General features: G+C 40.5%; 2 protein-coding genes across 3 annotated transcripts in view; one reads left to right on the top strand and one right to left on the bottom strand.

The window, feature by feature from the left end:
• The window catches only part of LOC138978538 (cytochrome P450 4F12-like), a 21,942-nt gene extending 13,053 nt beyond the window's left edge, over positions 1 to 8,889 (bottom strand). The window contains exons 1-4 of the mRNA XM_070351283.1: positions 8,295 to 8,889; positions 3,520 to 3,635; positions 1,864 to 2,017; positions 817 to 998 (exon numbers count right to left, since the gene is read on the bottom strand). Coding sequence (XP_070207384.1) covers positions 817 to 998; positions 1,864 to 2,017; positions 3,520 to 3,635; positions 8,295 to 8,343 — 501 coding nt within the window. The 5' untranslated portion in view covers positions 8,344 to 8,889. The remainder of the gene's footprint in view (positions 1 to 816; positions 999 to 1,863; positions 2,018 to 3,519; positions 3,636 to 8,294) is intronic.
• On the top strand, positions 8,832 to 15,893 carry LOC138978546 (protein SCO1 homolog, mitochondrial-like). 2 transcript variants are annotated; one of them, XM_070351292.1, is made up of 7 exons: positions 8,832 to 8,961; positions 11,053 to 11,166; positions 12,329 to 12,419; positions 13,043 to 13,240; positions 13,765 to 13,857; positions 14,133 to 14,248; positions 14,746 to 15,893. In XM_070351292.1, the coding sequence occupies exons 1-7, from the start codon at positions 8,914 to 8,916 to the stop codon at positions 14,878 to 14,880; spliced, it is 795 nt and encodes a 264-aa protein (XP_070207393.1). In that variant the 5' UTR covers positions 8,832 to 8,913; the 3' UTR covers positions 14,881 to 15,893. The 2 variants fall into 2 exon arrangements, with proteins under 2 accessions (XP_070207393.1, XP_070207392.1); XM_070351291.1 differs by having other exon boundaries at positions 8,916 to 9,181.

The raw sequence follows: 15,893 nt of genomic DNA, 5'->3' as shown, positions 1-15,893 counted from the left end.
AAAGATCTCTCTTTACAATCAACAATTAACGCAAACCTATGTCTTACCAGCATAATAACTGCTTCACTCTTCAAGACATACATATAAGGATGAAGTATACCAAAGTGGAAAGCTGGAATTAGGAGATAATGAGAGCTGCATGATTTAATGACATAATAATGTGTCTTACTAACATGATATCTGCTTCATTGTAGAAGATGTTGACATAAGGACACAGAATGTCAAAGTGGAATTAAGCTGGAATTAGGAGATAAATAACGAGAGCTGTGTCTTACCAACATGATATCTGCTGCATTGTAGATGATGTCGACATAAGGACACAGAATGTCAAAGTGGAATTAAGCTGGAACATAGACCATTTATCCTGGACCGCCAACTAGCTCTCTCTCCGCTCTTTCTCTCTTACGAGGTAGCGGCCTCTCGCATTTAGGAACCTACGCTTACATGGCCTTTCAGAAATCAGGGGGATGTCATATCCGGTGTCGATTGTAAACATGGACAAAGTTGCCGAGGTAAGTTCTGAAAATGCTAAAATAAACTCAGCTAAAGTGCATATGGAACATGTTTTTCGATGAGTTTTGTTAAGTTTAGTTTGGAGTTTTAGAAAATCCAGTTCATTATCACCTCCCATTGTCACAAATAACTGGAGCGTGCTTTCTTTTCACTGTCTTCGAATTGCTGGCCTTTCAAACCGGACGTCACGCGCCCCTGAAAGTCAAGCGTCGTAACCTCGAAGGGTCACGTGACGAGTTGGCGGTCCAGGCTATTTGGTCTATGGCTGGAATTAGGAGATAAATAACAAGAGCTGTGTCTTACCAACATGATATCTGCTGCATTGTTGAAGATGTCGACATAAGGGCGCAGAATGTCAAAGTGGAAAGCTGGCGTCAGGAGATGGCGATGGCGTTGCCAGTGGCTCCCATTGGACGTGACCAACCCCTCTCCAACCCAGGGCTTGATGCTGGCCATCACGTCTCCAAAACCCATTGGTTTCGGCTCTGTCACCAGTAACAAAGACCACATCAGTACCAGGGGAGAACAAAGACACCCATACAATTTCAAAGTACAGTGGAACCCCCCTTTTAAGACCTCCACAAATCTGAGATAATGAGGTCTTAAACAGGAGGGAGTCTTATAATGGGGGTACATTACAGTGCTTATGAACAAAAAGTCTGAGAAAACAGGGTCTTAAAAAGGAGAAAGTCTTAAAGGGGGGGTTCCACTGTAGAATATCTTGTACAGTAGAACTCCCCCTTTCACGACCGGCCACCACTCCCCCCCCCCCCCCCCCCCCCAAAGTCTTAAGACTTCCCTTAATGTAAGAAGTTAATTTAAGACCACATTTATTAAAGTTTATCTTGTTGTGCTCCTTTATTATAACATTCAATTATGACTTTGTACTTATGCAACTGAATAAAAACAATTGTTTAACTCAATTTCTTTCTTTCTTTATTTGGTGTTTAACGTCGTTTTCAACCACGAAGGTTATATCGCGACGGGGAAAGGGGGGAGATGGGATAGAGCCACTTGTTAATTGTTTCTTGTTCACAAAAGCATGCACTAATCAAAAAATTGCTCCAGGGGCTTGCAACGTAGTACAATATATTACCTTACTGGGAGAATGCAAGTTTCCAGTAGAAAGGACTTAACATTTTAACTCAATTTAAGATACTAGTTTTTCAGAATGTCTGCTCATGCATAATGTCAGTAAATTGACCTCCATTTCCCTTTCTGACCATGGCCTACAAATACAGTGCACCGAAAGACAAATCATGATCCAAAATGAATGGAGGAGCTTGTGTGCTTTTCATTATTGCTATTCATGAAATACATGTGTAAATATATCATCTTTTGAAATCCTACCTGAAGACTGTAGAATCATTTTGGCAAGGTGTGGATGGTAGACGAAGAGAATGGGGCGTAGAGACGTCGCCCAAACTAAAAACATTCGACGTGATGTATTCAACCAGCCAAGCTCATATTTCAGCAAGGCAGGCCCATCATTTTGATCAGGAAACTGGAAAAATACACCGTATATATTACACTAGAGGAATACCCAGCTTCGCCGGGTGAATCGCGAGACAGAGTATGCAGCGTGGCGGTTCGCCGGCTTAGAGCACGTGTTGAAAATTTTCATCCACCAGTTTGTGCCCGGGGTCCACCTGAATATGCCCACCAAATTTGATGCAGAATATTTACGATGGGAGGGGTAGTATATATTAGTGGCAATATTTTGAAGATGGGAGGGATTTTGTACACGAATTGCAATACTTAGATGTACTACCTGTGCAGAAAAGCGCTGCTTTTGTGGGGTGGAAGTGAAAGAAGTGAAGAAGTAGAGCCGAACAAAAAAGTGTTTATTTTCGTAATTCGTATCGCGAAACAGAGTATTTATTCACCGCGGTTCACCGCAACGCAAACACATACACACACTCACACACACCACCACACCACACACACACACACACAGAGAAGCCGTATATATATATATAGATATACATATAGAGATAGATGACAGTGGATTTTTCGCGTGGCTATAAATAGATTCGACCTTTGCACTTTTACAGTGAGGACAACGGGTGCAAGGAAAGCGTTCTGGACAGTGACCTTCTAAAAATAGTAACGGGAATATCTGAAGCTGCTTGTCATACTGTAGCATTCTGATCAGTCATCGCTCAACGGCTATCGCCAGTTATCTCAGAGAATGAGCCGTACTCATTTTGACCTGAGTTCAGGATGATACCGTAGCTGTGATCGGAAGATGAAACTTCAGATTTTGAAGAAGCTCTTTCTCATTCAATATTCTTGCAAATACCGTACAGGATTGACGCCACACGAAGGAAGGGAGATAAACGCGCAAAACACTGGAGAAGATAAGGAAGAGTTACTGGGAATGGATCTACTGGATCTACAGAAAAACCAAAATCGGTTCACCGCGCCGCGCTTAGAGCACGTGTTGAAAATTTTCATTGACCAGATTGTGTCCGGGGTCTACCTGAATATGCCCACCAAATTTGAAGCAGATCCATCGAGAACTTTGGCCGTGCATCGCGAACACACACACACACACAAGCCGTATATATATATATATAGATAGATAGATAGAAGACAGAAGATAGATGATGAACATTAATTGCCATTGAAGAAAAAATATGGTTTTTTTATATTAAAAATCAAGGGGGGGGGGGGGGGGGGGTTATAAAGCTTTTTATGCAGACAATAAATTGACATAGATTTATATATATAAAATTGAGTGCAAGAATGCAGAGGAAGAAGATATACCTGTGAAATGGGATAAACACAAGAGTTTATTGAGCCATGGCATCTTGCGCTGACGACTTGTTATTGTCCAAGTTATACTGGTGTACATTTATTTATTTATTAAGGAGATTTCTATAGCGCATAACTAAAAGCACTATGCGCTTACCCCAACTCATATGAAAAGAATGAATCAAGATATATTAAAAAGAGCACTTACAAAATTGTCTCTCAATGCCTGCATGTGTACGGATGACTTACCTTGTGTAGAGTGCCAAGCACTAGGGAAAAGTCTTTCTCACTTGGCAAGCCACTCAACTTCTTGTGTAGTTGTCTGAGTCGCAGAAACCATGGGACTACTTTTACAATGCAGACCACTGAAATCAACAATCCGCAAAAAACATTTGTAAAACTTTCTAGTTTTAGTCATTTTAAACAGACGTACAAAGGAACAGAGACTAGAAAGCAGATCAGACACGCACACACATGCACACACACACATGCACACACACATGCACACACACATGCACACACACATGCACACACACACACACACACACACACACACACACACACTGTACATATACACATACACATGTGCATATATGCATACACACACACACATACTCAACAATTAATCTGAATCAGATTTCAGAACTATATGGGGTGGTTGTGAATAATGTATAATACCTCAGTGCCCATTGGGGGTATCTTCAGTATTTCAAACTACCACCACAAATTTCGTTTTATGACATGTACGCAGAGAGAGAGAGAGAGAGAGAGAGAGAGAGAGAGAGAGAGAGAGAGAGAGAGAGAGAGAGAGAGAGAGAGAGAGAGAGAGAGAGAGAGGGAGGGTTGAGAGAGAGAGAGAGAGAGAGAGAGAGAGAGAGAGAGAGAGAGAGAGAGAGAGAGAGAGAGAGAGAGAGAGAGAGAGAGAGAGAGAGAGAGAGAGAGAGAGAGAGAGAGAGAGAGAGAGAGAGAGAGAACAAGAACAATTCTTTATTTAACGAGGGTAATAGAGTAAGCAGTGATCTGCTTTTTTACATCTGGCCCTCGCCCTAAAGAGGGACTAGTCTAAAATTGCTAAAGAATAAGCAAGTAAAGAAAACTACTGCTACATGATTATAATAAAATGAAAGTAAGAACATCAATTTACATACAATACATTGCTTAAATGAAAAATGTAAGTTCATTTGACATGAGTTAAGAATTATAGAGTTGATTGCACTGACGCAACAAAGCTGTGAATGCCATGCCCATTGACATACACTACATTCGAAAAAATCAGTGTATATAAAAATAGTAATACATTGTTAAAGAGAGAGAGAGAGAGAGAGAGAGAGAGAGAGAGAGAGAGAGAGAGAGAGAGAGAGAGAGAGAGAGAGAGAGAGAGAGAGAGAGAGAGAGAGAGAGAGAGAATTGAATTGAATTGAATTGAATTGAATTGAAATTTATTTTACGAGGGTGACAGAATAAGCAATGTATACATGCTTTTTTTCATCCGGCCCTCGCCCATTGAGGGGTAACAAACAAGAAGAAATAAAAGATAAGTTTATCTATACATGTAGTACAAATGACATATTTACCATAATTAACATGTCAAGCAACCAATAAGACATTTTAAGATGCATTGTGATTCTTTAGCAAAGCTTGAAAATTATAACAGAGAAATATGAGTTTGTATAAAAAAAAATATATAAAAAAAATTAAAAAATATCCTTCATGAATTATATATAATCATTTTTTTCAATATAATCAGAGAGCACAGTTATATTTTGCCAGCTGCTTGATAATATTTCTTATAAGTTTTGTAAAAGAAACAGCATGTAATATTCCTTGAATGATGTTTCATGAATTCGTAATTTAATTATATTTGGAATGGCGTTCCACATAATTGCTCCAGAATATGATAGACTCGACTTGTACAGGTCAATTCTTGGAGTTGGGGTAATTAATTTGTTACATTTTCTATAATGATTTATTTTGAAATTTGAGGCAATGAGTGTAGGTGCATTCCCTGGCATAATTCTATACATCATCACACCTTTGTTATATGCAAATCTATCTTTGATAGGAAGAATTTGCAATCGTTTATAATCAGTCATGGAAAGAGATGTATTTTTTGTAAATAATTAATTTAACAGCTCGTCTATGTAAACTGCCCAAGTGTTTCAAAGTATTTGCACTTGCAGAGTCCCACACTGTGGAAGCAGTCAATAGCTGACTGAATATGTGCCTGAAAAAAAGTTTTCTTGTGCGAAGGTCTAGAAAGTGTTTGATTTTTGATAACTGAAATATTTTTTTGGATGTGTCTACATGTTTTGACCAAGACAGGTTATTGTCAATAGTTATTCCCAAGATTTTATGGCTATCAACTTCGGTAACATCTTGATTTTGTATTAGCAATGTCGGAAATCCAGATGTTAGATTTTGTCTTTTTTGCCTCGTGGTAAGTAGCATGCATTTAGTTTTATTTGGATTCAGTGACATATTGTTTCTCAAAGTGAGAAAGGATGTGTTTATTGATATGTTTTTCAAGAGGCTTCGAAAGGATTGATAGAATTGATATTGGTCTATAATTTGAAGGATTTGTGGTATCTCCTGATTTAAAGAGAGGAATCACTTTAGCCTGTTTGAATTGTTTAGGAAAATAGCTTTTGTCAATACAAAGGTTATAGATAATCAAATGTCAATGTATCTGTGATAATTGGAGCTGCCATTTTTATCATTTTTGCATCCAGACCATCTATGTCACGTGTTCCGGTTTGTTTTAGATGCTGAAGATGAGAGTAAACATCCAGTATAGTCATTGGTGGCAGTGTATGCTGAAAATGTATCTGTTTTGAATTGCAGTATTCCTTTAAATGTTCTAAATTATTTGACTGTGTCCGATCACATGAAATTACTTTTATACTTTATCAGCAATTTTTGAGAAATGGTCATTGAGTGTATCTGCAGAAATGTCAATTATTTGGGAAGATTTTGTTGAAGTTTCTTTGTTTGTGAGCTGGTTAATTGCTTTCCAAATAGATTTTGAATCTTGTTTAGATGTAATGGCGGCCCTATGCTCCACAGGGAGTCTACAGGAATAATTCAAGTAAGTCAGTTAGATGTAATGAGATGTTGAAAATATTGTTGTTTACGTTTTCGTTTCAAGGAATTTATTTTATTTCTCTGTTGTGTGTACTCTTTGTGGGTACCATGTTTTCTTAAGAAGTCACAGTAATTTGCAGCATTTTCTATGTCTTGGTCGATCCATTTGGGTTTTTCTGTCTGCTTTACTCGATGTGTTTTCAGTGGTGCATGTTTGTTGTAAATGATAATGAAAATAGATGTCCAAAACTCTAAAGCTTCGTCAGGCTTTGTAAAATTGTAAGTATTTGAAAGTGGGCTATTTTTGAGATCAGAAAGAAATGCACTTTCACTGAAATGAGAGAATGAACGATATGTAATAGTTTTGTGACCAACCTTTGGAATTTTAACCCCTTTACGAGACCAAGTGATACAAATGGGAAAGTGGTCACTGGCAGAAAAAAAGGGGTACATATGTTTCTTTGATATGACGTTTTTCAGAAACATAAATATGATCAATGAGTGTTTTAGAATTGGGAGTAACTCTAGTTGGTTTTTGGATCATTTGATGTATATTTAATAGATTAATAGTGTCCAACCAAGTTTTATTTTGTTTCAGAAGATCAATATTAAAATCTCCTAGAAGAATTATTTCTTTTGATTCATTTGAAACTGTATCCATCATATCCATGAATTCATCAATCAATCAATCAATCAATATGAGGCTTATATTGCGCGTATTCCGTGGGTACAGTTCTAAGCGCAGGGATTTATTTTTTATTTTTTTATTTTTTTAATATTTTTTATGCAATTTATATTGCCCACATATTCAAGGCGCAGGGATTTATTTATGCCGTGTGAGATGGAATTTTTTTTACACAATACATCACGCATTCACATCGGCCAGCAGATCGCAGCCATTTTGGCGCATATCCTACTTTTCACGGCCTATTATTCCAAGTCACACGGGTATTTTGGTGGACATTTTTATCTATGCCTATACAATTTTGCCAGGAAAGACCCTTTTGTCAATCGTGGGATCTTTAACGTGCACACCCCAATGTAGTGTACACGAAGGGACCTCGGTTTTTCGTCTCATCCGAAAGACTAGCACTTGAACCCACCACCTAGGTTAGGAAAGGGGGGAGAAAATTGCTAACGCCCTGACCCAGGGTCGAACTCGCAACCTCTCGCTTCCGAGCGCAAGTGCGTTACCACTCGGCCACCCAGTCCTTTTCTGCTGGATTTCGGTAGCAAAAACCAACAATGATTGGTGCTGATCTTTTTAATCCTATTTCTAACCAAATGCAATTCTACACCAGGTGTTTCAAGATGTTGAAGACGCTTGTAAATTATTGATTCGTTAATATAACTAACAAGCCAGTTTCTAAGTGTTTTGTAGAATCTCTTCGTAATGTATTATAACCTGAAATGGAAATATCTGAATCAGGTATGATGTTAGATAGTCGAGATTCCGTAAAGCCAAAAATATGAAAGTTGTTACCGTTGTTAGAAAGTCAGTAAAGATAATATGTCTGTTATTTTGTTATATGCATGGTTAATGTTTAAATGGCCGATATGTGAGAGAGAGAGAGAGAGAGAGAGAGAGAGAGAGAGAGAGAGAGAGAGAGAGAGAGAGAGAGAAAGAGAGAGACACAGAGAGAGAGAGAGAGAGAGAGAGAGAGAGAGAGTTTGATGTATGGTAAAATGAATAAAACAGTGATGATACTTACACAGTGATGCCATTTGGCGCATCGGCAGTTAGTAAAACATTAAAAAAAAAATGTCTTAAACTAATTCCGAACCTTATTAAAACTTTTATGACTATAAATGTCTGCGGAAAAAATGAACCCGAACCACAGACGGAAGGTATCGTCCACTGGACTACCGCCTGTGCCCGAACTAGCTAGGGTACATCCCTAGTTTCAAAGGAATTGTTATCTTTTTCTTCAAAATGAACTCACCAACCAATGTCAGCCACAAGATGGGACTGAACAGGAGTTCGATGATCATGGTGCCGAGTGATTGCCGATTCCAGGGTTCGATCTCTCTCTCTCTTATCTTCTAGCAGCAGGCAGCTCCCAGTTCCTGCTTTATGTGACCCACTTTGGGTCGACCAGTGCATCTGTGCGCAACACCACTTCTCGACTTGCTGAGGAGTACAAAGGTACAAGCGTCCAAAATAGTCTAGCTTTCTTGATTTAGGAATGTTAGCAGTTTATCTCTTTCGGCTTTTAGTCTTTGATCGGATCCCAAAGATGCATACATATGTATTTTATATGAATGCAAATCTTACGAAACAACTTGTGGTATTGCACTACTTATAGCAGAACACATGTACTCTTATTCACATTCGACTTAACGGTACATTTCATCATTTTTGCTAATAGCGTCATTGATATATGTCACAGCTCAGAATAAAACTTAAGAAAAATGATTTCAAACAATGTGATTTATCCGTGGTTCGCGAAGAAGGAAGCTGTACACACACAAGCACTGAAACTACTGTGCAAAACCCATGTATCACAATCGACCGACCTGTGCACCGAATAGTGCAGATCAGGGGTAGTAACTCAACTAAAGATGTCCTTCACCTTCCGGTTGCATGGTTTACGTGATCCATCGAAACAGGTCTAACAAAATTCACTACGTTTTGTGTTGCTTAAACTTGTAACCTTCATCAATGGATAGTCTGTGTGCAAGACTGATATGCAGGCGATGTTTTTCAATGTTAAAGTCCAGCTCGACGGGTATACATACAGCAGGGAACGGATTGTGCAGCGCCGGTAGAATCCTGAGCAGCAGACGACAGTCACGACTGCAGGGTCTTTCACAACGAGCGACGGAAAAGGTCGAGTGCATGAAAGGTTTCTCAAGCCAGCATACCTGTAACTTTTGTGAATACCATTATTTAATGTACTAATATTACGTGCACTAGCTCTCAAACCAGAATCTTCAGCCGACAATATCTGTTCTCAAACTGGATGAGGAAGCAGTACTGCAAAATATATGAGAATGACCTTAAGTACGGCTTTAACTTTTTTAAGCCTACCCGTTTTAACTTTGCTTTGGGTATATTCACAATTGGATTGATAGGCCTGTATCGGTGTCCCAATGTAATGTATTGTTAGTGAATGATGATATAATGTGTTTTAAACTGTGTACATATTAAATTATTATGGTTTACCGCATACATTATCGAGGTCTAACGTTTGCATACGATTTTTGAGTGTCACGGGGGGGGGGGGGGCAGCGGGCAATTAAATTAACGCACTGGCTATACACACTCGGAGTGCATACAGGGGTCAGAATCTTGTATACACTCCGGCGTTAACGTCCGGTCGCGTAGCGATTTTGACACTACTTTGCGATAGGAACGCAGAGCTGTTGATTATAAGAGTACAAAGAACGAAAACAATATCATGCTGCACGGCCTTTGCTGTAACGTAGATTAAATTTTCGGCATGTACTGAAAAGACCAGCAGTGAACCGCATCAACACTCAGAGCGTCATTCGACGCCATTTTGCGAAGGCTCGCTTTACTTTCGATTCATGGTATCAAAGTACGCTGGGGACAAACACAGACACAAACAAACACACACACACAAAACTGATGCTACACGGCAGTTTATTGTCAGAGTTTGGGACACACTCGGAGTGTGTATCGACCTAGAAACGGTTGTATACTCATGAATACAGTACATTATTTGCCAACCCTCGACACTCCGAAAAAGAGATAGTGGAATTCCATACATGATTACATCAGACTGATTTTTCATTGGCTACTTCCTAACGACTTGTTAGGGGGCATTTCATTGGCTACAGATTTGTAACAGAGCTTTTCATTGCCGGAGTGTTGCATACAGATTCATCGATCTTGTATACACTCGGAGTGCGTATAGCTTTTGCCTTAAATTAAGGCACATGCTTCAGCTGTGCAGTAAAAAGAGATAGTCGCCAGGTGTGTTGACAAAAAAAGCAAACACAATGTTTATATTCTACAGATATGTGTGCCATGAGCAGGTACGCCAGACACCACTATTTTGACCTTCGCACATGCAGTGATTTTTGTGTGTGTGTGTGTGTGTGCGTGTGTGTGTGTGTGTGTGTGTGTGTGTGTGTTGTACAAACACACACACACACACACATACACACACACACACACACACACACACACACACACACACACACACAGAGGTAGAAACAGCCTCTGAGACTGAGCCAGCGGTCGAACTGAAAAATGACTTGAGATCTGATGTATAAAATGTAATATTTTGGTCAAAAATACAAATAACATATATATGTATATCGATTTTAGTTAAAAGTCTTTCTTTAAAAAAAAAAGTTTACCCACACAAACATGCACTCTTTTGTAGTCTCCGCTATCCTCCTAAATGTGACCCTCCACCATGGAATGAGTCGCATGTCACCTTTGCATGATTTTCATATTTGTACATTTTCCAAAAGAGTTGTTTATGCTCTATCCAGTGGTGAAAACCGTTTTAGTAAAGAGCAAAAACTGTTTGAGTTATAAGTCTGTGACTAAGGTGACCCTCACACTGTTACCAGACACTCCCCGGACAGAACCACGCGAGGTGACATGCGACTCATTTCGTGGTGGAGGGTCACAAATATGAGTTTTGTGGGACTGTGACGTCGCATGGCTCAGAGAAAGAAAATGAAATGTTCAATGGATACATAACTATTTGATTATGATTGCAGTTTCCAGGCATTGCTCCTTGGCCAAGGCAGAGAGTGCATCAAGGCTTGCGATGGTACTCATCAGAGGGGGGGAAAGTTCTGCCCAAATCAGAGAGACCTGGCAAGGGCAAAGGGGTAAGCAATAGCAGTGATAAAGTATGGTACCTGCAGTGAAAATACACTCAGCCAAAAGTGTCTCAACATTGCAGGTGGCCTTCGCTACAGGTATACATATTTTGGTAAAGGCAAAGGGGTAACAGAAGGTGCCCTTTATTGGGAGGTGTTCTCTTATGGGAGGGGCCTCTCGTCACAGGTATGACTGCATACATGCAGAGCTGCCAACTGCTACGCTTTCAGCGTAGCATACTTCATTTTATGACAAATTACCACGCTGTTACGTCAAGCTTATAACTGCTACGCTCAAACAAATAATCACAAGCATGCAACAGTTTGCTCTTTCTTGTGAGTCCTGGCAAGCATTTCTGATTCTCACTCAGTGTAGCGGTCAGAATTTGTGTCATGAAACATTGTCCACACTGAACAGTGGCACTGCGGACACTCTATAAGTCTATTGGCCGTTATATTTCTTTTTTCTAAATTTACTTACTTTTTTAAATGTATATATTCTTGCGCAAAAGAACCTAAATGTGGATGTGCAAATACATTTTAGACAGTGCTACACTAAAACACCATTTGCTACACAGAAAATTGTTAAAAATTGTAAATTTGCCACACTTGAGTTGACAGGTCTGAATATGGTGGTACCTGCGATGAAAGGATACCCTTGGGATTAGCAAAAGGTGTCCCTACAGTGCAGGTGGCCTGTCATGACAGGTATATTTTGGTAGAGATAACAGACAAAGGGACCTCAGAATGTGTCCTCTCATCGGAGGGGCCAGGGCGGGGATGTAGCTCAGTCGGTAGCGCGCTGGATTTGTATCCAGTTGGCCGCTGTCAGCGTGAGTTCATCCCCACGTTTGGCGAGAGATTTATTTCTCAGAGTCAACTTTGTGTGCAGACTCTCCTCGGTGTCCGAACACCCCCGTGTGTACACGCAAGCACAAGACCAAGTGCGCACGAAAAAATCCTGTAATCCATGTCAGAGTTCGGTGGGTTATAGAAGCACGAAAATACCCAGCATGCTTCCTCCGAAAGCGGCGTATGGCTGCCTAAATGGCGGGGTAAAAACGGCCATACACGTAAAAGCTGTGGGAGTTTCAGCCCATGAACGAACAACAAAAAATCGGAGGGGCCACACATCGCAGGTGCCATTGTAATATTTTGCTATCTTCCGCAGCCCATCTCATGGAAAGGCCTAGCGGTGGTGGCGGGCTTGGGAGGCGTCATGCTGCTGGGACTACAGTACGTCAAGAGGGAAAAGGAGCTTGGTGAGAGGCCTAGTGACAGCCACATACAGTAGAACTCCCCCCCCCCCCCCCCTATTAAGACCTCCACAAATCTGAGAAAATCCGGTCTTAAAAAGGAGGGGATCTCAAAATGGGGGTAAATTTACAGAGGTTAATCTGAACAGAAAGTCTGAGAAAACGTCTTAAATGGGGTGGGGGTGGGTGGGGGGGTGGGGGTGGGTGGGGGGGTGGGGGTGGGTGGGGGGGTGGGGGGGTGGGTGGGGGGGGGGGTGTCTTAAAAGGGGCTGTTCCACTGTATTGCACAGAGAGTTTGCACAGCTGGCGTGGGTCTCAAAATGGGGGTAAATTTACAGAGGTTCTGAACCAAAAAACAAGAAAGGTAAGTTGTTGGAACGTTTGTTATTGACAAAACAATACGTTACAGTCACAAATATATCGACCCAACAGTCTTTTAAGTACACACACAAACAATTAGTAAACAAAACTTAGCTTGACAGAATGTTCGGCCACTTGCTAGCAAGTCACAAGCGAAAGAAATCATATATTTAGAGGTTCTGAACAGAAAGTCTGAGAAAAACCCGTCTTAAAAGGGAGGGAGTCTTAAATTTGGGGGTCTCACAAGATGGATTCCACTGTATTTGCAGCCATCGCTAAGGAGCGCAGCAAGTCACTGGGGAAGGCGCGTCTGGGCGGTGACTGGGAGCTGGTGAACGCTCAGTCCCAGAAGGTCACCAACAAAGACTTCCTGGGCAAGTGGATCCTCATCTACTTCGGCTTCACCCACTGTCCCGACATCTGTCCCGAGGAGATGGAGAAGATGGCCGAGGTTGTGGACAAGATTGGTAGGTGCTCCTCTGGTTGTTGTTGGTGGTGCTGGTGTTGTTGTTGGTGGTGGTGGTGTTTTTGTTGTTGTTGTGCCACTGAACCCTCTTTCTGAAAAAAATTTTCTCAGACCTGGGAAGCCATACGATTTGGCTGTAATTTGTACGCGTGATTGTCTAGAATACGAGCAGTACGGTAAGTGAAAAAAAATGCAACAAGAAAAATTCCTAGACTACTTTACTTCACAAGCGCATCCCAAAGCCAATCCGGTATTTTGACACATGATTACACTTTTTGTCAGTAAACAGGGAAAGGAGCATTTGTTTTATACGTTTTGGTAAATTGAATTAACGGTGCGACGGACGCATGTGAAACATGTGGAGTACGCTTATTTTTCTGAAAATACACCAAGTTTGCTTGAGAATACTCTAAGTGCAAAACAGGGGTTCCCAGGTCTGTTTTTTTTAGGGAACTAGTCACATCTTTGACATTTGGTTGATAAGGGGCAACCTCCTGTATAATCCTCAGACTTGCTTATTTTCAGAATCCTTACCAAGCATTCCCAACGTGCTGCCTATCTTCATCACAGTGGATCCAGAAAGAGATACACCTGCTGCTGTTGCAGAATATGTAAAAGGTAAATCCCTTTAAAGCACACTCAGACATGCATATTATATTCAGACAGACAGACAGACACATGCATGCACGCATGCACACACGCATGCACACACGCACACACACACACACACACACACACACACACACACACACAGATCGACAGACACAAATACACACACACACACTCTGTGCGGCTCTTGGACCCTGTACAATTCTCCAAGCTTTTTTTTTTCTCTCTGCCTATCTTTTTCGAAACCAAAGGCATGTTATGTACAAATATCTGAATTGTTTCAGAGTTTTCCCCCAAGTTGATAGGTCTGACTGGGACAGTGGATCAGGTGAACAAAGCCACGCGTGCCTATCGTGTCTACTACAGCATGGGGCCGAAAGATGAGGACAACGACTATATTGTGAGTTAGATTTGGATTCAGATGTACAGTTATTTTGAGATATCTTCCTTCCTGTGTAACTTATTGCGCGTACCACCATAGTTCTGCAGTATATGCCATATGCTGTTCACTAATGATAGCATGCTTCCTATGTGTCATATTTGTGAATAATAACATGCATTTTACAAGTCCACAAATGATCATATGCTTTTTACAAGTCCACAAACATAATATGCTTCTTACATACACATGCACAAGTCTGTAGAACTTCCCTGAGTAAGACTGGAATGGTTTTCAGGACAGCGGAACCTCCTTTTTAAGACCTCCAAAAATCTGACAAAACCAGGTCTTAAAAAGGAGGGAGTCTTAAATGGGGGTAAATTTACAGAGGTTTTGAATAGAAAGTCTAAGAAAACAGGGTCAAAGGGAGGAAGTCTAATCTAGGGCATCTTAAGAGGGGGGTTTCACTGTACACACTCATTGGTCATACACTAACAGGAATCTCTTCCCTGTTCCAGGTGGACCACACCATCATCATGTACCTCATCAACCCAGAGGGAAACTTTGTGGACTACTTTGGTCAGAACAAGAACGCTGATGAGATAAGTAGCAGCGTCGCCCTTCACATGAAAAAGTTTGCTGCAATGAGCTGACTGTGATCTGCATCGTGCATTTATCTGTAAACAAGTGCTGTCCTCTTCCATGTATCGAATGGCTTTTGACTTTTTCTGTTTGAATAAAGAACAAGAATGCAAATAAGATATGCAGCAGAGTTGCCCTTCACATGAAAAAGTTTGCTGCATTGAGCTGAGCTGTGATCTGCAATATGCATTTATCTGTCAACAAGTGTTCTCTTCCATGTATAGAATGGCTTTTTACTGCCTGAATAAAGAAAAGTTTGTGACAAATCTTCATTAACCTATCTATGGCTTTTGACTTTTGCTGTCTGAATAAAAAAAAAAGTGTGTGACAAATCTTCGTTAACCTCTGAAAAGAGCATTTTTGAAATGGGACGAAAGATATTTTCAGCAGAATTCTTTGCACTAGCTCACTTCAATATGTGCATGTTCAGATTGTTGAATGAGTAACAAGAAGTGATAAGGTCAGTACTGTACTTAATGTTCCACGTTCAGAAATCCGGGTGAACAAAAAACCCTTGGATATAGCCTGTATTTAGCCCTGTACTATATAAACAAGTAGGAATGTGCCAAGTAAGGTTTACTATCTACTCATGCTTGACGCTGTGTTAATGTCACACATTTTGTTCGTAGAGTTGGTCAACAATCTATGTTTCTTTAGCAAATACATGTGCTTTTGAAAAAACTTTGTTAAAATGAAATCATGATGACAGTTTTTGCTTAATCAAGGGAATTTAAGAGCGCTGAAAACGGTAACCTGTTCTTTTTTCTGCAAAAGCATCTTTGCAGAAGATGGAGTGACTCTCTCCTCTCTCTCTCTCTCTCTCTCTCTCTCTCAAGGGTGTGCGATGAAGGATGATAATTAATCCTGGTGGAACAGTTTCATGATTTGATTGTGTCGCTCTCCATAATAAAACTGTTTTGTACTCTCTGTGTGGTGTTAATTTCTCTCTCTGAAGTGTGTGATGAAGGATACTAATCTCTGATTTATTATGCGGCTTGAAGAATAAAACTGTTTTTTAATCATT

Source organism: Littorina saxatilis, linkage group LG10, assembly GCF_037325665.1.
Source record: "Littorina saxatilis isolate snail1 linkage group LG10, US_GU_Lsax_2.0, whole genome shotgun sequence".
Classification (NCBI taxonomy): domain Eukaryota; kingdom Metazoa; phylum Mollusca; class Gastropoda; order Littorinimorpha; family Littorinidae; genus Littorina; species Littorina saxatilis.
The sequence above is the reverse complement of the archived record's forward strand: the minus strand, read 5'-3'. Positions and strand labels throughout refer to the sequence as shown.

Coding starts and splice junctions, on each gene's coding strand:
- LOC138978546 (XM_070351291.1), top strand. CDS start 9,014: ATGGATAGTCTGTGTGCAAGACTGATATGCAGGCGATGTTTTTCAATG. Junction 11,167..12,328: donor GACCTGGCAAGGGCAAAGGG/GTAAGCAATAGC, acceptor TATCTTCCGCAG/CCCATCTCATGGAAAGGCCT. Junction 13,858..14,132: donor TGTTGCAGAATATGTAAAAG/GTAAATCCCTTT, acceptor GAATTGTTTCAG/AGTTTTCCCCCAAGTTGATA.